The sequence below is a fragment of the Leuresthes tenuis genome, unplaced genomic scaffold (genome assembly GCF_036924035.1).
Source record: "Leuresthes tenuis unplaced genomic scaffold, fLeuTen1.0.hap1 SCAF_22, whole genome shotgun sequence".
In the NCBI taxonomy this organism is placed as follows: domain Eukaryota; kingdom Metazoa; phylum Chordata; class Actinopteri; order Atheriniformes; family Atherinopsidae; genus Leuresthes; species Leuresthes tenuis.
In genome coordinates this window covers 1,548,116-1,569,301 of record NW_027325376.1, presented here as the reverse complement: position 1 = coordinate 1,569,301, position 21,186 = coordinate 1,548,116, and the positions used below count along the sequence as shown (strand labels likewise).

Here is a 21,186-nt window from a genome sequence, read left to right as displayed (position 1 = left end):
CCGTGTTACCTGTACGCTCTCCCGTGTTGCCTGTACGCTCTCCCGTGTTACCTGTACGCTCTCCCGTGTTACCTGTACGCTCTCCCGTGTTACCTGTACGCTCTCCTGTGTTACCTGTACGCTCTCCCGTGTTACCTGTACGCTCTCCTGTGTTACCTGTACGCTCTCCCGTGTTACCTGTACGCTCTCCCGTGTTACCTGGATGGGTCGGGCGAAGCCGTAGACGGCTGAGGAGATCCAGGCCTCCCGGCGTAGTTTGGTCCAAGATGGCCGACTGCAGTCCTCTACAAATAGACACCGCTCCACCACCGTCTGGGAGGCAAAGATTTGAAAACATCATGAGAGGAAAATTCCTGTTTAAATGTAAGAAAAAAATATTGTATTTAACTTCTTAAGTGGCCACACTGAGTGAGACTCACTACTCCTGGATGTAATAATACCCCTGAATGAAGGTGTCTCACATTCCAAATATTAGAGTAAATTGATGACGAATTAAATAAAACGCCGTATTAGTGACGCCGTTAGCTCATGCAGGTAACAGGAAGTGTTCGGCCGTTAGCTCATGCAGGTAACAGGAAGTGTTTGGCCGTTAGCTCATGCAGCTAACAGGAAGTGTTTGGCCGTTAGCTCATGCAGCTAACAGGAAGTGTTCGGCCGTTAGCTCATGCAGGTAACAGGAAGTGTTCGGCCGTTAGCTCATGCAGCTAACAGGAAGTGTTTGGCCGTTAGCTCACGCAGCTAACAGGAAGTGTTTGGCCGTTAGCTCACGCAGCTAACAGGAAGTGTTTGGCCGTCAGCTCATGCAGCTAACAGGAAGTGTTTGGCCGTTAGCTCATGCAGCTAACAGGAAGTGTTTGGCCGTCAGCTCATGCAGCTAACAGGAAGTGTTTGGCCGTCAGCTCATGCAGCTAACAGGAAGTGCTTGGCCGTCAGCTCATGCGGCTAACAGGAAGTGTTTGGCCGTTAGCTCACGCAGCTAACAGGAAGTGTTTGGCCGTTAGCTCACGCAGCTAACAGGAAGTGTTTGGCCGTCAGCTCATGCAGCTAACAGGAAGTGTTTGGCCGTTAGCTCATGGAGGTAACAGGAAGTGTTTATATGTACGGATGAAATTTAGAGAAAATTAATAGAAATATTTACATGAGAAGATGCTTTGGTTCAAATCTGAGAATTTTGTGTCAGAGACTGACACAGGTTCGACAAGATGGTAATGGGTGGAGGTAGATGGGGGTGGAGGGTCTGAATGGAAACCATGTGTCAACAGGAATGAGGACTGGGTTTCTCTGAATACTGATGAAGAAGACCATGTGGAAATGTGTTCAAAATCCAATGTTCACTACAAGTTGTGGAATCCAAGGTGCAGTGATGTCATCAGTGATGTCACCACATGCAAAGTAGGTGAATAAATTCACTGCCTTCGTAACGTTGACTTCAGAAAGGGCACTTTTCTGAAAACCATTGAGAGTGAATCGGAGCGTCTCACCATCAGTGTGTTGTGGTTCAGGTTCCAGGTCTTGGTGATGAGAGTGTTTGCGTTCGGGTCCACGATGGAGTCCTCCAGGACGTAGACCGCCCGGGCCATGTGGGTCGGGAAGACCCGCTCCGCCCAGCCCGGCAGCCGGTTGGTTTTGGTCAGCAGTCGGCGCGACACCAGGTGGTTGCCGGGGGTGACCTCCCGGTACAGGACGTCCTCAGTCAGAACATGTGAGCTGATACACAAAAGATTTCATTTCATAGAGATGTACTGAAAGTGTTTTATGTCTGCGTCCGAGCTGCTGAAATGTTTCTGTAAACTGAAGAAATGTAATATTTTCTCTTTGTTAGAGGAAAACAGGAACGTTTCTTCCACATGGAGACATTTTTAAATGAAAACCAGGACATTTTTACCTCTTTAAACAGAAAGAAAACAGAGACACACAAAGCCGGATGAAGCCAGCTTCTGGTGGAAATGTTCTGCTGTCAGCTGCACTGAGGAGCATGCATCTTCCATCCAGCAGCAGCCTCAGAGGATATAAGAGCCCAGTGGATAAACTATATCTGAGGCTAATGTTCCAGCAGAGTTAGCTAAAGACTGTGAATGTGCAGCAGCCACTTTTCATCCCACTGTTTTAACAACTTGGTCCAGTTCAACGCTGGACTGAAGGAACTGAGCCACAAAGAGGATCAGTTCCAACTCTCAGAGCCTGAACTTCAGAGCAGGGAAATGGAAGCATCTGAGAAATAACTCCTCATGGTTTATTTACTGATTTATTTCTTCCTTTAGCAGCAGCTAACGCTAACAGCTTAGCTAATGAAGTAACTCCTCATGGTTTATTTACTGATTTATTTCTTCCTTTAGCAGCAGCTAACGCTAACAGCTTAGCTAATGAAGATGACGTACACCAACTTCTGAGGAGTTCCTGCTGTTCCTTTCTGAAAGATGAACATTATTGTTCCCACATTACTTTGTTAGCTGAAGCTTTCTGGTTGAACGGTTCCGTTCTGTAACTCAGACAACCTGCAGCTGTGTGGATCAGGTGTGTTTCAACACGACTCGTTACCTGTATGGGTTTGGGTAGCGCTGCCAGAAGGCGACCAGCACTTGTTGCCACGGACTCTTGATGTCGACCTCGCTGTGGAAATACTTGCCCATGTCTGGTCGCTCTGACAGAGCTCACAGCTGACTCATTCAGAAGCTGCAGGTAAAAGAGAAACAACAGAAACGGGAAATGAGTGTTCATCTCCGTCATTTAATTCAAGCAGTTACTGATGTGTTGATAGTTTTATCCACAGATCAATGAAAAATCTGCCTTTTTGTTGCACCTAACACCTGTAACTTACTCATGTTTGACCTGTATAAAAGAAGGATGTTATGGTCTATTTTAGAATAATCTACACATTTTAAATGTGCTTGTCAGAATTTGCTTGTGCAATGATGTCATCATCATCATCACATAAGTAATTCCTGATAATATGACCCAGATAACTCACTTTGTTTATCTTCAGGCAGTAGTTTTATTGCTGTTCTTATAGTTATTACCAATAGGATCATAAGACTGCAAAAAAGGCGCATATTTTAAGAAGAATAAAGCAGAAAAGTGATACTGACAAAACTTCTCTCCCTTACAAAAGGAGTTGCGTTGGCCGGGAATCGAACCCGGGTCAACTGCTTGGAAGGCAGCTATGCTAACCACTATACCACCAACGCTCACGATGAGGAAGTCGCTGAAGCGGGTATAGATTGTTGACATTTACGGACGGGTTCGGCTCCACCAGAACCAGAACTGATTCTGTTTTCATTGTGTTGGTTTTTTATTTCACAGTAATCACATTACATAGATTAGTGATAATTAATCTATTACAACTAGTAGCTAGCTGTTTCATACTGAGTTAATCACTCTTAAACAGTAGCTAGCTTCACTAGCGACATGTTTTATAACGACTCAGCGTTAATTGGCTGCGTTAATGTTTTATAACCACATTCACTCAACAGTCTCAGCTCTTATCCTCCAGTTTTCCAACATTTTACTTCGTATGTTACCCTGTTTTGTTAATGTCTGCTAACAGAAACAGTTAGCAGCAGCCCGGTTGTGGTAGCTGCGGAAGCTAACGGCTAGCCGTGGAGCTGACATACCTGCAGCCGGGGCTTATCAGCGGGATGAGCTCGGTGCCCGAGCCCGGAGAGCACCCAGAGGCAGCATGAGTGAAACACTGCGGCGGGATTACACCGGCGGTGGTTACTGCTGAAGTGGAGTCAGGTCAGAGCACATGCACATCCCACTTTCCTCCAGCAGATGATGAGCTTTCATCACTTTCCGAACAGAAACTCGAGTCTGTTGGAGTGAAAGAAGAGACCGATTTAAACTTTCCCTGTTCGTGTTTCCTGCCCTCAGCAGCCGTAAAATACCACGGAGGACATGATCATGACATAACATCAGGCTTTATCTTCCAGTAATGTTTAATTCTGCAGGTGGGGTGGAATATAAAGTATGTTTTCCTTCTGAAATGTGGCGCAGAGCCGTACAGCCGCAGAACATTTTCTCATTTTCTGCCCACGTTTCTCTGGAGTCATTGTTATACTTGGATACTATGGCCTTTTGGTGCCTCAGATCACACACAGGGAGAAACATGTGGAGCCCAAAGAGAGGCTGAGCTCCTGGACAGGTGATATTTCACCTGAGCTCACCTGCAGCTTGAAGCTAATGGTTGCTGTTGCTTCATTTTGCATGAATCTGAGAGCAGCTAAATGTCTCACAGCAGATCATTAAGACCTGTTGCCACTGATTTTCAGTCCACTTCTTGTGTCATTTGGCACAGCTCAGCCTTTTCTCCCTGTTTCCCTTCCTTAAGAACGGCTTCTTGACAGCCACCCTTCCATGGAGACCATTTCTGATGAGGCTTGGGCCAACAGTAGATGGATCAGCTGAAGGTCCAGATGCATCTCTCAGGTCCTGTCAGGTCACAGCTGGATTTTTTCCTCTTTCTTAAGGACATCACTTTCAGATCCTGTTCATCTGCTGTAGATAGTTTTTTAGGCCTGACACTTCTTCTTTTCTCCTCCACTTGTCCAGTTTCCTCAAATGTTTTAAGGACACACTGCACACCATGCTGAGATATGCCAAGTTTTCAGCTAACAGCTCTTTGGGAATCACCTTGTTGCTGCAGAAATCCTATTTTCTGTCTGTCAAACTGTGTTTTCTTTGCTGTTTTTCATAGATGCAGCTAAAGAAATGGGAACAAATTATGTGTCTTTGTGTCAAAGTGCCTAAAGATCCAGTTTAAAATGGCTTCTTTGCTAAGTTGTCTGTTCTGTGTCGACACAACACTGGTTCATCCCTTGAGTTAGGAGCCTTTTTCCTGCCTGAAGGGTTCAAAGGTCAGAGTTAAGTGGCTGAACAAAGAAAAAACACTGAAAATGTCCAAAGAAAAGCTCTGAAGGAGCTTCAGAAAGCTGCAGAACTGTTGATCAGGACACTTTAGAGGTTACAGGGAAGTCAGAAAATATAAAGAACTGAGGGCTGGATCAGGACCTCAGGTGCATCATGGGAGGTCCCCCAGCAGGCTGGGCCTATAGCAGCAGAACTATGGGATGTTTCAGGCTCACCTGAGCCATCCCTAACTATAAGCTTTATCAGAAAGGAAAGTTTCAGCCTGATCTTAAAGGTAGAGAGGGTGTCTGCTTCCTGAAGCCAAACTGGCAGCTGGTTCCATAGAGAGGGGCCTGATAACTGAAGGCTCTGCCTCCCATTCTGCTTTTAGGGGCCTGATAACTGAAGGCTCTGCCTCCCATTCTGCTTTTAGGGGCCTGATAACTGAAGGCTCTGCCTCCCATTCTGCTTTTAGGGGCCTGATAACTGAAGGCTCTGCCCCCCCCCCCTCAGAAGTTTAATTTAAATAATATGATGATAAAGAATTACAGCAGTCTGATCCTGAAGTAACAGATGCACGGATCAGTGTTTCTGCATCACTCTGAGACAGGATGGTCCTGAAGGCAGAAACCTGTTTTATATGCAAATTAAATAAAAGGTTAATTATGATGGCATCTATTATCATTGTTGTTATTCCATATATTTTAAAGATTTTCTACAAATAACTGGTGGGAAATGTATTGATCAAATGCAGACACGTTGTTTCAGAACAAAGGGAAACAAGAATAATCAGTATAAAAGAGGAAAACGTGGATGTAAATGATGATAAATAACATAAATAAAGCTGGACTCCGCTAACTGTGCAGGAAAGCTGAGAAAAATAAGAAGTGAGTTCTTCATTCAGTCTCTCTCTCCTGTCTCTCCACCTCTGAGCAGCAGCCAATCAGCAGCCGGCTCTCACGCCTCCTGTTTCCTCCTCACCTCGTCTCAGCGCCAATCAGACGGTTCACACCGCGCGCACGGCACACCGCCACGGGCGCCACGGGCGCCGCCGACAGCAGGAGGCACGGCGGAGGGCGCGAGCCGACACACACGCACGTTTACACACACGCTCCCCTCGCTGTTACCGAACATCAGCGCTGTGAGGACCCCCGCCACCCTCCCCTCACTCTGCTGCGAGAGCGACGCACGTATCCGTTCATAACCTCCGCCATTATTCATCCCCCTCCCCCCTCCCCCGGTGCTGCTTCTTTTCTTTCCTCCAGCTCGCCTCTTCCCGCCCCTGCAGGGTCTCCACAGCCTCTTCCTCCTCGCCGCGGCCGGGCTAATTTACACCTCTCCCTCCCTCTGTCTCCCCGCCTGCACTCGGTTGTGCCAAGCCCAGGTGATTATCCATCCGCCCCCTGTTATCCATCACCCCCCCCTCCTCCCCCTCCTCCCCCTCCTCCTCCTCCTCTCCTTGGTACCAACAGACCGACAAATCCCTCCTGGTGCTCCTTCCTCCCCCCACCCCTCCTCTCCTCTCTTTCTCTGTCTCCTTCCCCGCCAGCCATGATCCGTGGCGGGCTAATTCCCAGACGGTCTTCTTCCTCTTCTCCTCCTTCCTCCTCACCACCCTCTTCCTCCTCCTCCTCCTCCTCTCGGGGCTGGTAAGTAGCAGCAGCACGCGCCGTCCATCTTCTCGTTTACTCCTCCTCTCGCTGTCGGACTGCATGCTGTGTTCATGGTATTTATCGGCTGTTACCAGGTCTGCCTTTTTTTGTGATTGACCCCCCTTCACTCACCCTCCCTCCTCACCTCCCCCTCCTCCTTGCCTTTCTGAGCCTGAGGGGGGGAGGCGGAGGAAGGTGGGGGTGTTAATGTGTCGCGTGGGAGAGCCGTTTTCCCCCTCGCGGCCGGTGGCCGCCGTGACCTTCTGTCGGAGCTCGCCGGCCCGGTTGACCAGACAGGGTAATTAGTTACGCCTCGGGGGAGCGTGGGGAGGCGGTGGGGGGGGGGGGGGGGGGGGGGGGGGGGGGGGGGGGGGGGGGTGAGAGACACGCGCGCCGACACACACACGTTTTCACACTGGCTGCGCACACACTCTCCGTTTCACACTCATTCAGGCGTCTGCTCCTCTCACAGAAGGTCTTTTACCCTCTGTGTGTGTGTCTGAGTGTGTGTGTGTGTGTGTCTGTGTGTGTGTGTGTGTGTGTCTGTGTGTGTGTGTGTGTGTGTGTGTGTCTGTGTGTGTGTGTGTGCATCTGTGCACGCCCAGAGGTCAGAGGTCAGAGGTTCGGGACCTGCTCTGACAGAGCATTCAGACGGTTCTGTGTTTGCTCCTCAGAGACTCGGCCGTGGAACCGTCTCCTCCACACTTCTGCTCCTCCTGATACATTTTGGGCTTTTTAGCTGAACTGCGACCTGAAGAATTTGGCCGTTTAATTTAACTTGTTGCTGCAGCCATTCGTCCAGTTTTCTGACGCTTTTCTTGGGCCGGGTCGCACCTCAAGCCAAGTGGGAGATTTAACCCTGTTCCGTGGGTCCTGTATCTGCCCCGAGGTCTCCTCTCAGGCTTGGACCCGGCGCCTGCTGGACCCGGCGCCTGCAGGACCCGACGCCTGCAGGACCCGACGCCTGCAGGACCCGGCGCCTGCAGGACCCGGCGCCTGCAGGACCCGGCGCCTGCAGGACCCGGCGCCTGCAGGACCCGACGCCTGCAGGACCCGACGCCTGCAGGACCCGGCGCCTGCAGGACCCGGCGCCTGCAGGACCCGGCGCCTGCTGGACCCGGCGCCTTTTGTGGGTTCCCGCCAACAACTGAGGCCTTGGCGGTCGGCTCTCCTCAGAGCATCCTTAGAAATAAAGTCTTCACTTCACGCCCGCCGGACCCGTTTATGTACCGGCGCTTCAGCAGCACGGAACGGTCCACAAGCGTCTGTACGGCGCCTTTCAAACGCACACCTTGTGCGGCGCTCGCCAGGTTCATCAAGAGATGCACGACTGGCTAAAATGGCACCAAAGAGCACAGAGAACCGGCTCTGTGATGTCATCTGGTTCTGTTCATGGTTCTGTTCATCAAATGTCCTGTTTTTGATGTTTTCTCTGTCCAGTTTCAGCTGAAGGTTCTATTGAAGTTAATTTTTAGTTCAACAGGAGAGGAAAGCCACAGAGATGCGAAGCTATCGCTTAGCAACATGAAACCCGTGGTTGTGACCTTTGACCTGACATTTTTTCTTGTCTGTCTTTTCGTTCGCAGAGAGAAACGTGGCGACCGCACCGAGCTAACTGCTGACTGAGCGAACGTGTGTGTGAGGTCATGGCGGGCATGACGAGTGGCGTGTGTGTGGAGAGCGACCTCTCCTCCATGCTCCAGAGAAGCTCCGCCCCCTCGCATCATCACCCGAACCATCATGGTTATGGCGGCCAGGGGCAGGTGAGTCTCTGTGTGACTGAAGCTTTCTGCAGGTCCGCCTTTCCTTACAAAACAAGCAGCTCAGAACCGGACTAAATGAGTCCAAAACCCACTGGTTCTGCTCACCTCTGGACTTTTCAGGAAGATTTACGCGCTCAAACTGTGGGGAAGTTCCTGGAGTTCGCTCTATGTTTCAGTTCATTGTTACTACTCAGGGCTTTTTCCACCAAAGAGGTTCCGGTGCTGGTCCAAAGCTAACTCAGAACCAGGCCGTGGCTCCAGCCCCCAAACAGCTGGTGCTACAGCAGCATGAACCCCTGAAGTCCCAGCGCTGCAGAACTGTGGGAGAAATAAAACGGGTCCGATAAAATCCCATCACATCTCTACTGCTGCTGCTGGACGGGTTTTATTTAAATTATGGCCCAGATTAAGGGCTCTTCCCTTCGAAAATGTTCCAGTAAATCTATAAAAGTAAAGTGAATGAAAGAAAATTAGTGATGCCTCTTATTTCATTCTGATCCGATCCCAAAAAGTCAAACCAAAGGTGATTTTTACCGATTCTTTTTACAAAAGTGTTAAAAGACTTTTAGATTTTAGTTCCCCTCACAGGCAGGAGATGTAAGTTAGTCCCGTAAACAGCGAAATAACGATGTTCTGCGTTGAGAAAGAAACGAAATTAGTGCAGTTTTAATAGAGTATCGATCCTAAAACAGATCGCAAACATCGATATTTAAGCACTAAAGAAACGGCGTATCGGTGCCGTTCATTAGCTCCTCTGTTTTATACTAAATAAATGGCTACTGACATCCTTCTATTGTTTTCATGTGGATAAAATGCCAAAAAGATCATAACTTTTGAAATCTTGATGTGAAAATGTTTTCTTGATGAAAACCTTGGTGCTTAAAGGGTGAACTCTTCTGGGGGGGGGGCTGGCTGCTGGCTCTTATTGACTGAAACAGCACGTCTGAATCCTGTCTGTAGCAGCATTTAGAAAAACTGCAGCATTCAGAAACAACATTATGTCATAAATGATGTTATTTAGCAACAGAATCTGTTGGTTCTTATAGATCCCAGTGAACCAGAGTTCAGAAACACCTCCAAAAACTCTTTATTTAAAACAATATGTGGTTAAACTCTGTCTCTCTGCACCGTGGATCTCCCACAGAAACCCAGAGTACACCAGAGGGGAATCAGGTTCTTTGTAGAATCAACTTAAAACTGGCTGTCGGACCAGATCTGAACCAGAACCAGATCTGAACCAGAACCAGATCTGAACCTGAACCTGAACCTGAACCAGATCTGAACCAGAACCAGATCTGAACCAGAACCAGAACCAGATCTGAACCAGAACCAGATCTGAACCAGATCTGAACCAGAACCAGATCTGAACCAGAACCAGAACCAGATCTGAACCAGAACCAGATCTGAACCTGAACCAGATCTGAACCAGAACCAGATCTGAACCAGATCTGAACCAGAACCAGATCTGAACCTGAACCAGAACCAGATCTGAACCAGAACCACTATAGCCAGCTGTTGTCAGAAAAGAAGCCATGAAAAGGCTGGTAGAGGTAGAGATCAGCAGGTGAACTCATGATGGATTCAGAGCTGAAGACAGAGGCACCAACAGGCAGGACAGCTGCTGTGGTTCGGGACGTAGAGAAGTGGTTAAAGTGAAGAGAAGTGGTTAAAGTGTTCGATCGATTTAGTTTTTAAAAGCAACAAGCAACAGGTTTCCTTTTAAAGACACAAAGTTTGGTTTCCAAAAAGAAACCGATCGCATGCTTTCAAGAGACTTTAACGTAGAGCCAGAGTTTAGTCGTGAGAAGCGTATCTTCAGGGAACCACAAAGAAAATCAGGCGTATCTTCAGGGAACCACAAAGAAAATCAGGCGTATCTTCAGGGAACCACAAAGAAAATGAGGCGTATCTTCAGGGAACCACAAAGAAAATCAGGCGTATCTTCAAGGAACCACAAAGAAAATGAGGCGTATCTTCAGGGAACCACAAAGAAAATCAGGCGTATCTTCAGGGAACCACAAAGAAAATGAGGCGTATCTTCAGGGAACCACAAAGAAAATCAGGCGTATCTTCAGGGAACCACAAAGAAAATCAGGCGTATCTTCAAGGAACCACAAAGAAAATGAGGCGTATCTTCAGGGAACCACAAAGAAAATCAGGCGTATCTTCAGGGAACCACAAAGAAAATGAGGCGTATCTTCAGGGAACCACAAAGAAAATCAGGCGTATCTTCAGGGAACCACAAAGAAAATCAGGCGTATCTTCAGGGAACCACAAAGAAAATCAGGCGTATCTTCAGGGAACCACAAAGAAAATCAGGCATATCTTCAGGGAACCACAAAGAAAATCAGGCGTATCTTCAGGGAACCACAAAGAAAATCAGGCGTATCTTCAGGGAACCACAAAGAAAATCAGGCGTATCTTCAGGGAACCACAAAGAAAATCGGGCGTATCTTCAGGGAACCACAAAGAAAATCAGGCGTATCTTCAGGGAACCACAAAGAAAATCAGGCGTATCTTCAGGGAACCACAAAGAAAATCAGGCGTATCTTCAGGGAACCACAAAGAAAATCAGGCGTATCTTCAGGGAACCACAAAGAAAATCAGGCGTATCTTCAGGGAACCACAAAGAAAATCAGGCGTATCTTCAGGGAACCACAAATGAAAATCAGGCGTATCTTCAGGGAACCACAAAGAAAATCAGGCGTATCTTCAGGGAACCACAAAGAAAATGAGGCGTATCTTCAGGGAACCACAAAGAAAATCAGGCGTATCTTCAGGGAACCACAAATAAAATCAGGCGTATCTTCAGGGAACCACAAAGAAAATCAGGCGTATCTTCAGGGAACCACAAAGAAAATCAGGCGTATCTTCAGGGAACCACAAAGAAAATCGGGCGTATCTTCAGGGAACCACAAAGAAAATCAGGCGTATCTTCAGGGAACCACAAAGAAAATCAGGCGTATCTTCAGGGAACCACAAAGAAAATCAGGCGTATCTTCAGGGAACCACAAAGAAAATCGGGCGTATCTTCAGGGAACCACAAAGAAAATCAGGCGTATCTTCAGGGAACCACAAAGAAAATCAGGCGTATCTTCAGGGAACCACAAAGAAAATCAGGCGTATCTTCAGGGAACCACAAAGAAAATCAGGCGTATCTTCAGGGAACCACAAATGAAAATCAGGCGTATCTTCAGGGAACCACAAAGAAAATCAGGCGTATCTTCAGGGAACCACAAAGAAAATCGGGCGTATCTTCAGGGAACCACAAAGAAAATCGGGCGTATCTTCAGGGAACCACAAAGAAAATCGGGCGTATCTTCGGGGAACCACAAAGAAAATCGGGCGTATCTTCGGGGAACCACAAAGAAAATCGGGCGTATCTTCGGGGAACCACAAAGAAAATCGGGCGTATCTTCGGGGAACCACAAAGAAAATCAGGCGTATCTTCGGGGAACCACAAAGAAAATCGGGCGTATCTTCGGGGAACCACAAAGAAAATCGGGCGTATCTTCGGGGAACCACAAAGAAAATCGGGCGTATCTTCGGGGAACCACAAAGAAAATCAGGCGTATCTTCAGGGAACCACAAAGAAAATCAGGCGTATCTTCAGGGAACCACAAAGAAAATCAGGCGTATCTTCAGGGAACCACAAAGAAAATCAGGCGTATCTTCAGGGAACCACAAAGAAAATCAGGCGTATCTTCGGGGAACCACAAAGAAAATCGGGCGTATCTTCAGGGAACCACAAAGAAAATCGGGCGTATCTTCAGGGAACCACAAAGAAAATCAGGCGTATCTTCAGGGAACCACAAAGAAAATCGGGCGTATCTTCAGGGAACCACAAAGAAAATCGGGCAGATTCCTGGGAAAGAGCAGCAGCTCCCGTAGCTCCTCAGTTCAATGCATCCCTGAGGTTTCCAGCTCAACTCCAGCCCTGAAATGAATTGAATGTATTGATAATGGCAGTATTGATCAGTATGATTGGTGATGATGGTTTTCGCCGCAGGTGTCGGGCCTGGCGCCGATGCTGGACTACACCACAGAGATGGACCGCTACCGCTCGTCCATCGCCAGCTTCTACAAGACCAACGTCAACATGAACATGAACGTTACAAACTTCCCTCAGTCCGCCAAACTGGCGGCCCGTTTGGCGGCCGCTGCTCCGATCTTCCCGCCCACCGCTGCCAGGCTGGGTGCCATGGCGACAGGCCCCTGGGGTTGCCATGACAACATGAACATGAACCACCCGGCAGCCATGTTTTGGGGTCGACCAAAACCTGTAGCGACCGCGCCATCGCATCACCACCATCACCATCCATCTGCAACCCCGGGCCACATGACCTCCTCACACCCTCACGGTACCAGCATGCACCAGGGCAGCAGCGGCACGGGAGGGGGGGGAGGCGGCGGTGGCAACGAAGGCGGCGGCGCTGAAAAACACGGACACACGGCATCACTTCCTGTTACGCAGGGAACAGCACATCACCATCCCATGGCACCTAGCAACGGGAACTTCCTCCCCGGTTACAGCAGCGGGGCCGACTGTGGCGTCATGAACAAGCAGGGACACACCCACGCAGACATGATGGGCCTATCAGAGGGCGGGAGCTGCAACGGGGGAGGGGTGATGGGTGGCAGCTTCCTGGGGGGGTTAGGATTACCCCCTGGGGTCATCGTCATGGCAATGGGGTCGGCAGGGGGCGGGATCTCAGACGCCAGCAGCGCCTTCCAGATGACAGGCGGCCAGCGGGCGCTAACGGACTGCCAGCAACACGCCAACTCCTCCCCCTGCCCCTCCTCCTCCTCGCCCTCATCGTCGGGGGTGACGGCGGGCGGCGTGTCCCTGTCATCGTCGTCGTCTTCGTCATCGGGGACGGTGGCCAAGCGGAAGAGGAAGCGGTGCGGCGTGTGCGGCCCGTGCAGGCGGCTGATCAACTGCGGCGTCTGCTCCTCCTGCCGCAACAGGAAGACGGGTCACCAGATCTGCAAGTTCAGGAAGTGCGAGGAGCTGAAGAAAAAGCCGGGGGGAGGAGGGGGGGTGCTGGAGGTGAGCGTGCACGTGCACATGCACACACACACACACACACACACACACAGACACAAACACACTCACACACACACACACACACTCACACACACACACAGACACAAACACACACACACGCACACACACACACTCACACACACACTCACACACGCACACACGCACACGCACACACACACACGCACACACACACACGCACAGACACACACGCACACACACACACACACACACACGCACAGACACGCACACACACACACGCACAGACACACACACACACACGCACACACACACACACACACACATGCACACACACACACACACACACTCAGACACACATTCATCGGATTCTTGTTGTTTTAAAGGTGTGTGTTTAATTGTTTTACTTCTTTATGAGGACCGCAGCCCGACTCGTGAGGACTTCCTGTAAATTAGTGTCAGCGTTGGAATCAGGTTACGGTCAGGTTTAGGGTGACAGTGAGGGTTCAGCTGCGATGGTGAGGATGGGGTGTCCCTGCTCGTGTACACCAGGCGTGCACGTGCGTGTGCACGTGTGTGTGTGTCCTGGCTCACTCAACCCAGATCAGTGCCAGTGAGGCGTGAGCTGGAAGGCATCGCTAACCCTGCTGAGTGTGTGTGAGAGTGAGTGCTGTGCAGATGGTGGGTGGTGAAAAGCGAGAGCTCGCTGCCTGCCGCGGTCTGGCAGGCAGCCAGCGCGCACACACACACACACACACACACACACACACACCGAACCTGCGCTGATTCACAGTGATAAAGGGAGCCGGCAGAGTGTAGGGAAGCAGAATATTTATGTTTCTGCGCCCGTGTCTCTGTGAATGTGTGCGACTGCCCTAAGAATTAGTGGCGATCAATAATTCATTGACACCAGTTTTCGACCCCACTGATGACTTCATATATCTCCCTTACACACACACACTCACATCCTGTGGGAATCTCTACAAACTAACACTAATTATTCCCTCGTCTGCACTCACACCAAAACGTGGCGTGTGTGCGCTGGGAAGACAGTGAATTACCAGCCATAATCTTCTTCAATTACACGCTAATTGGACCTGTGGAGGCTAACGGCAAGTGACAGCCCTGTGTGTGGGGGGGGTGTGCATCTGTGTGTGTTGGCAGGTGGTTTCACACTCTTGCCTCATCCCTTTTTTCGCTGCCTTTGAAGTCGACCTGACAGCCAGTCGTAAAGTTTACTCTGTGTAATGAACTTTAAAGCTCTCCGGGTCGTTCCTCGCTCTGCAGGAAGCCTCGTCTCCCCGAAGGAACATCAGTCCTGCAGAGTCCAGAACAAACTGACCACGGCTCCAAATCTAAATCCGTTCAGGCTCATTGGGCTGCTTTTAAAGGAATATTCCACCAAACGCTGAGCGGCCTCTGAAGGCGGCTCAGGGAGCTCTGCAGCTCCAGCTCAGAGGCGGCTGCTTTGACCTCAGAGAAGCAAACTTCAGCTGGTTTTTCAGTCCAATCCAGGAATGCTAAATGATTATTTAGGTAATCGAGTATTTCTTTGAATAATCGAGCGGATAAGAAGCCGCTCTGATGGACGATGGGGAGGGGGACACTTTGATGAGCCTGTTGGCTGTGGAGCAGACAGATGTGACAGATGCTGAGCTGCTGTCCCTCCCCCTAACTGAGGATTTCTCTGAGAACAGATGAAACTGACAGATATGAACAGATGAAACTGACAGATATGAACAGCAGTTCTTGGTCACTCAGACACTGAAGTTCTGTTGTTTTTATGTGGATAAAATGGCAGAAAAACACGATAAAGATCATAAGTTGAACAGCTTCGTTGTGTTCAGAATCCAAGGCACCGCCATGCAGTGATGTCATCAGTGATGTCATCAGTGATGTCGTAAACCTGTGGTCACACTAAACATTTCCCCTTGATCTCTGACTGTTTCTGAGCTGCAGCCTGTTGAAATCTCGGGTTTGAGGTGGTTTTACAGACCATGATCCAGACCGGTGGCGTTTTCTGCTGCAGGTTTAAAGATGAAAGCGCTCTGAGGAAGCTTCCTGACAAACCTAAAGAATACAAACAGGGATTCTGTGCATTTAGGGCCTCTTTAGGTCTCCCTCCTTCTTATACACGACGTCATTGACACAAAACGCCATGAATGAGGAGTTCTATGACTTTACTAAATGTTTAAAGTTAGTAAGTTAATGGAGGATCATCTAAACAGGGAAATATACAGCAAAGCAAATCACTCTAAATGATGCTAGATGCTGATCGTGTTGAATTTGATTGCATGGTGACTGCCTCACCATTAATTGGCTGGAATTGGTCTGTATCTGATGACATTTGTTGATGTTTATGTGACAGAAATAAAACTAAACTGAACTGAATCGATGCAAAGAGACACCAAACATCGCAGCTGTCTTAGGCTCAAAGCCTAAAAAACCTGGTTGAAAATGGGGCGGAGCCTCAGCTGACACCTCCATCAGGTATCGAGGTGATCGTTTTCCCCAGAGAGCTGCCTTCATGACGTCCCGCTTGTGTTGCTTAAACATTAAGAACTGAGCAGAAAGGCAGTAAAATGTAAAGCAAGTAGCTCAGCGGAGTTAAACTACTTAGATTTTATTTCACTTGAAGGTTTTATTGATCGTTTCCTCCGTGCATTTCGATCATTTCCGATGCTACGAGAGAAAGTTTTTAAGCTCCTTTTCTGGAAATGATTCAACATGAAAACAAAAATTTAGACCAAAATTAAAATGCAAATGAAGAAAAAAGAAACGCAGACCAGACAACAGTCCTGGTTACCATGGTTACCAGTCCTACGACCTGTAACCAGAACAACCAGCAGCTGACAGACCGTGTGCAGCCTCAGGAGGAATCACAGATAGATGTGTTATGTTTGTTCTCTTTATTCAGTCGTTATGGATAAATTTTGTGATGTCAGAAGAATCTCAGCGTTGAACTAGATTGTGTTTGCGTTGCCTAAAAGTGCCCCAATTCGCATCTTTCCGTTGACGTTATACGTTTACCTGATACCTGAACGCACCGTCACAGTTTAAAGTAGTTTGTTGTTGTCCTGACACCTTTAGAGTACATTAGTTAGGGCCTCATATCCCTGTAGAGCCTGAAAGCAAAGATAAACAAGCGCATTAAAGCATAAGCGCCCAAAGGGGGCGGGGCTTATTCCAAAATAAACCCCGCCCCTAACATTCAGTAAACATACCTCGTTGGATTTGGGATGTAAATAGGTTACTGAACACTCACAGGAGCACCTTTAAACGAGAGGCTGAGGTGTCCCTCTGGGCACGTCTCATGTAACTGACACATCAGTAAATATGTTAGCATGCAACACGAGCTACGCATTTAGCTGCCGTCGCATTGATAAACAACAGCTAATGCTAACGGTAATTATTCAGGCGGCCGATCCCTGAAGCTCCAGAATAAAATACCTTATCCAGCTTTAAAAACACCTTGTTTTTTGTCTCCTTCTCAGCGGCCGCCCTCTGTCCCAACCGGCGAAGCGTTTCGTTGGTTCTTCTAGACTTCCCTCCGCCACGAGCTGGAAGCCTGACAGGAAGTCGCCACCACAGATGGTCCAGCTTGAATAAGATTCAGCTGAAGGACAACAGCTTCTGGAACTGAACTGGAGGCTTTGCAGCAGGATTTCATCCTGCGTGGAGGACAGTTTTAGCCCACAAATTCAACCTCAGCCGGACCAGGAAGTCCGCTGGAAAGAGGAGGAGGAGGAGGAGGAGGAAGGGGCAGTTCGGTCAGAGGAGGGCTGCATGTGAGGATACTGCAGCTGTTTGTTTTCTCTGAGGTGATTTACAGGTAAATTATGACCCGGTGCTCACAGGATGTCCGCATACTAGCAAGCGATGAACCCTGCTGATCTATTTTTCTACGTGTTAGCATCTCAGGTGGCTAAAGTTAGCAGCTAGTTAGTTTCAGACCTCTGAATCAGCTTGTTGTAACTCGATTTACACGAACAGTAGCTCCTAAACTTGCACTTTTTTGGATCAAAGGAAAGCATTTGTCAGTAGAACAACGCATTGAACTGGGAAACAGTTTGATTATCAGCTTACAGTTAATCAGTCACTTTTACATCTTCCTAAAAGTCCTAAAAATTTACATAAAATGTTACCAAACCATCGATATTTTGCCCAGTAATTAAACTTTTTGGTATTTTAGAGTTTGCCATTTAATGGAAAACATTTAAAATGCTGTTTTTTCATTTTAACAGAGCTAATGAAAGTATAGTGGGCGGGGCCTGATCTAACCAATCAGAACAGGGCAGACCGCCTCAGAACAGCTTTTAGCAGACGCCCCGTTATTGTAATGAGATTTTAGTTTAGGTTCTAATCTCAGAAAGTATGATTTATAAATGCTGACTGGATTTGATTAACATCAAACAACTAATTAAACGTTTAAGTGTTGGGAATGAAACCAACCACAGACCTGAAAATGGACCTGAAGTCACGTCAGGCTGTTTAACCTTTTCTAAGGCCGTGATAGTCCTTTAACACCGGCAGCGTTGGATCCTCGGACCGTTGGATCCTGACGCCGTTGGATCCTCGTACCGGGACCGCCCGCGTTCGATGAGCCAAAGACCAAGAACAAGCTGCTGGTGTTCGATGTGTCAGAAGTTCAATCAGTTCACCTCTAAATGTCTTTAATCCAAATTAATCATCCTTTGGCCTGATCAGAAATGTAGCGCTGAGTCACATGAGTCACATGAGTCACATGAGTTAAATGATTTAAATGATTTAAATGAGTCACATGAGTTAAATGAGTCAAATGAGTTAAATGATTTAAATGAGTCACATGAGTCACATGAGTTAAATGAGTTAAATGAGTTAAATGAGTCACATGAGTTAAATGAGTTAAATGAGTTAAATGAGTCACATGAGTTAAATGAGTTAAATGAGTTAAATGAGTTAAATGAGTCACATGAGTTAAATGAGTTAAATGAGTTAAATGAGTCACATGAGTTAAATGAGTTAAATGAGTCACATGAGTTAAATGAGTTAAATGAGTTAAATGAGTCACATGAGTCACATGAGTTAAATGAGTTAAATGAGTCACATGAGTTAAATGAGTTAAATGATTTAAATGAGTCACATGAGTTAAATGAGTTAAATTAGTTAAATGCATCTTATACCTGGCTGTCACTAACCAGCCCTGCATTGGACAGAGAGCTGGGATTATCCCAGTAAAGGCTGACTTTATGAACCAAAAGAAAGTGCGTTCTGCCAGAGCCAATCAGATCTGTCTGGTTTCTGATCCTTGAAAATGTCTTGATTCTGACCCGGGACCCTGACCCTGACAGGCTTCTGCTGTCAGAGAGCTGCAGGAGGTCATTAAAGGTGAAGGCTCCACCTCACAGCCCCCCCCCCTGATAAAACTGCCTCCCGATCCTTCCTCCTCTCCTCTTCTTCCTATCAAAGCCCATTGTAGCCAAACCAGGAAGATTCAGGACTCCACCACGGAGACGGTTTCAGTTTGACCAAACGACAGGCGAACCTCACAGAGGAAGCACAAACTGACCTCAGCAGGAAGTGATCCAAGACTGTTACTATGGACTACAACTTCCCACAGTAGGACTACAACTACCACATCACTGTTATCTGTCTCTTCTGTCTACCTCCTCCTCAGAACTTTAAAGGCACCTTGATTTAACTGTTACCGTTCATGCTGGTACAACACGAGCTGCTCCTGAACTCTCTCGATGGTTCCGAACTGATCCGGTGTTTATTTTTTATTCATTTACCGGTGAACATTACCGACTTAAAGGGTCGTGAGATCTCATTGAGTTTGTTCTCAGGGCGCAGTCACACTTCCAGTTGGTTTCATGTGACCTAAAGCAGGTTGGTGTTTGCACAAGAGGGTTTCTGACTTAAATCTCTGGTTTTATTTCAAAGGAAACGCTCAGATTCCTGTGCTGGTGAGACCCTGACCAGGACCTCGAAGAGAGTTCAGAACCAGTTTCTCTGTTCTTGTATAAATGCGTGTTGTACCAGGCGGTGACCAACAGGACCATCCAGTTTAACCGTAGAACTCACAGGGAACCTTTGGACCGTCTGAGCTGAATTCTGAGACTGAACAGAACCGAACTGGAAGAAATCAGAACATTTCAACACGTCTGTGGGTCAGATTTCTGACTCAAACACGTTTTCTTAAGTCGTCTCTGAGGCAAAAACGAGGTAAAAACCAACCACCGTTTACCTCTTTACTGATAGGAGACATTTAAGGTGGAAAAGCAGCACTGCAGGCAGAAAACATGCATCAAATGGGACCTTAAAGCCCACAAAGAGGCTCTTTGTTCCACTCCAAAAGTTGTCCAGACATTCGGAGAATTAACGGCGTGTTTCGTCCCCCGTCTGCTGAAATATCTTCACCTTTTCAATTTAAAGCATCGTTTCTGCACCCGCAGACGTGTTGGAGACACTTTCCGCTGACCAGCAGTGGTTTATTTTCAGAGTATTACGAGGAAAAGGTTCTCCTCCTTCTTTGTGGGAACTTAAAGCGTCCTCTTCCTCTGGGGCTGGGCGAGATGAGGACGCTGTGAGTCTGTCCTCCTCCTCATGTAATCTGTCTCTGTGACCTCTTCATGTGCTGAATTATAATAAAGCATTTCAAAGACGAGCTGCGGGTGTGTGGCACACGGGGGGGATGTCAGGTGATTGCATCATGCGGCGCCGTGAGTAATGATGTGCGTGAAGGCGGCAGCGGGCGTGAAAATGAACAATATGTTTTCTTGTGTTTGTGTGAAATCTTTCTGCCACAAGATGGAAGCTGCGTGTGTGTCGGTGTGTGCGTGGGCTCGTCATCTCGTAATGGTGTTGCTATCAGACAGAGAGGCTGGTTGTCCCTGACGACGGTGCACCGTGTTGCCAGGCAACTGCGCTAACAATGGCCCACCACCAGTGTTCTAGAATGTGGGCGTGGCCTGAAAGCAGCAGGGGGGGGGGGGGAGCCCAGCTCTGACACAAACAGCTGTGACATGTGATGTTTACCAGAGTCAGAAGTCTGCGGCACAGAACCGGCGCCGAGTCCAAACTGACGGGAGGAACCGGCGCTGTGATGGAAACTCACAAAGCATGGAGCTTCTGACGAAAACTGCAGATTTATGGGAGACGTCTCCAGCACGCTTCTTCTTCTGCTGCCATTCAGAGCAGCACCAGAGAAGTTTGAACCTTAAAGGCACGAAAGTCTTGAGCTTCGGACTCGTTTGAAGCCACTTCGGCTGTTCCCGGGCCTGAAACCGCAGTTCACAGCTTTGGTTTGCCTTCAACCTGACGCTGCATTCATGTGCGCGGGCGGCTGTGCGTGTGCAGGGTTCATTCGCGCTTATTATGGAGCTGTTATATGCCACACCTGTAGGGGGAGCCAAAGAGCAGAGAAAGGAGCCAAATACTCACTTCATTTTCTCTGAATTAGACCTCAAGAGCTAAAGAATGAGTTCACTGTCCCTCAAACCCGATTCTGGGGTGTAATCTTCCTCACTGTCGGAATAATCGATCGCGCTCATTCCACCCATAAAACATCCATTTCCTGGAGGAAAAGGACAGCAAAAAGATTGATTATGGAGTGCATTTCAACACTTCTGCATCCATGCGAGTGCTCAAAGAAAAGTTTCTTAAAGAAAGTTTTAGCACATGAACAAAATGCTTCTGCACATGTTCATAAAGAAAGTTATTTAAATTTAAATGTTGTGTTGCTCACATTCTGGGGCCTGAAACTGCCAGAAAGGAGCTGAGATACAGCAGCTCATATCTTTGGGCTCCAGCCCTGCTGCTCACCGCTTTACTTCATCGTCACGTGACATTTTCTGGGCGTCTTTTCTTCAACATGACAGCAGTCATGTGGCTGTGCATGTGGTGTTACATGTGGAGCAAAACA

At 48.0% G+C, this 21,186-nt stretch overlaps 2 protein-coding genes and 1 non-coding gene across 5 annotated transcripts in view; 1 reads left to right on the top strand and 2 right to left on the bottom strand.

Annotated features, from left to right (window-relative positions):
* LOC140281942 (PRELI domain-containing protein 1, mitochondrial-like) overlaps positions 1 to 21,186 on the bottom strand; it is a 37,749-nt gene that overhangs the window by 2,870 nt on the left and 13,693 nt on the right. The window contains exons 1-4 of one of the 3 annotated variants that reach the window (XM_072376461.1): positions 3,618 to 3,974; positions 2,539 to 2,679; positions 1,482 to 1,707; positions 199 to 312 (exon numbers count right to left, since the gene is read on the bottom strand). In XM_072376461.1, the coding sequence (XP_072232562.1) occupies positions 199 to 312; positions 1,482 to 1,707; positions 2,539 to 2,630 (432 nt within the window). In that variant the 5' untranslated portion in view covers positions 2,631 to 2,679; positions 3,618 to 3,974. Of the gene's footprint in view, positions 1 to 198; positions 313 to 1,481; positions 1,708 to 2,538; positions 2,680 to 3,617; positions 3,975 to 21,186 lie in introns of those variants that run through there. The other 2 variants (XM_072376462.1, XM_072376460.1) reach the window with 2 other exon arrangements.
* On the bottom strand, positions 3,114 to 3,185 carry trnag-ucc (transfer RNA glycine (anticodon UCC)). The gene has a single exon. It is a non-coding gene; the product is annotated as a tRNA-Gly (tRNA).
* On the top strand, positions 8,090 to 19,919 carry LOC140281851 (uncharacterized). Its single transcript, XM_072376349.1, has 3 exons — positions 8,090 to 8,260; positions 12,270 to 13,310; positions 16,778 to 19,919. The coding sequence occupies exons 1-3, from the start codon at positions 8,144 to 8,146 to the stop codon at positions 16,823 to 16,825; spliced, it is 1,206 nt and encodes a 401-aa protein (XP_072232450.1). The 5' UTR covers positions 8,090 to 8,143; the 3' UTR covers positions 16,826 to 19,919.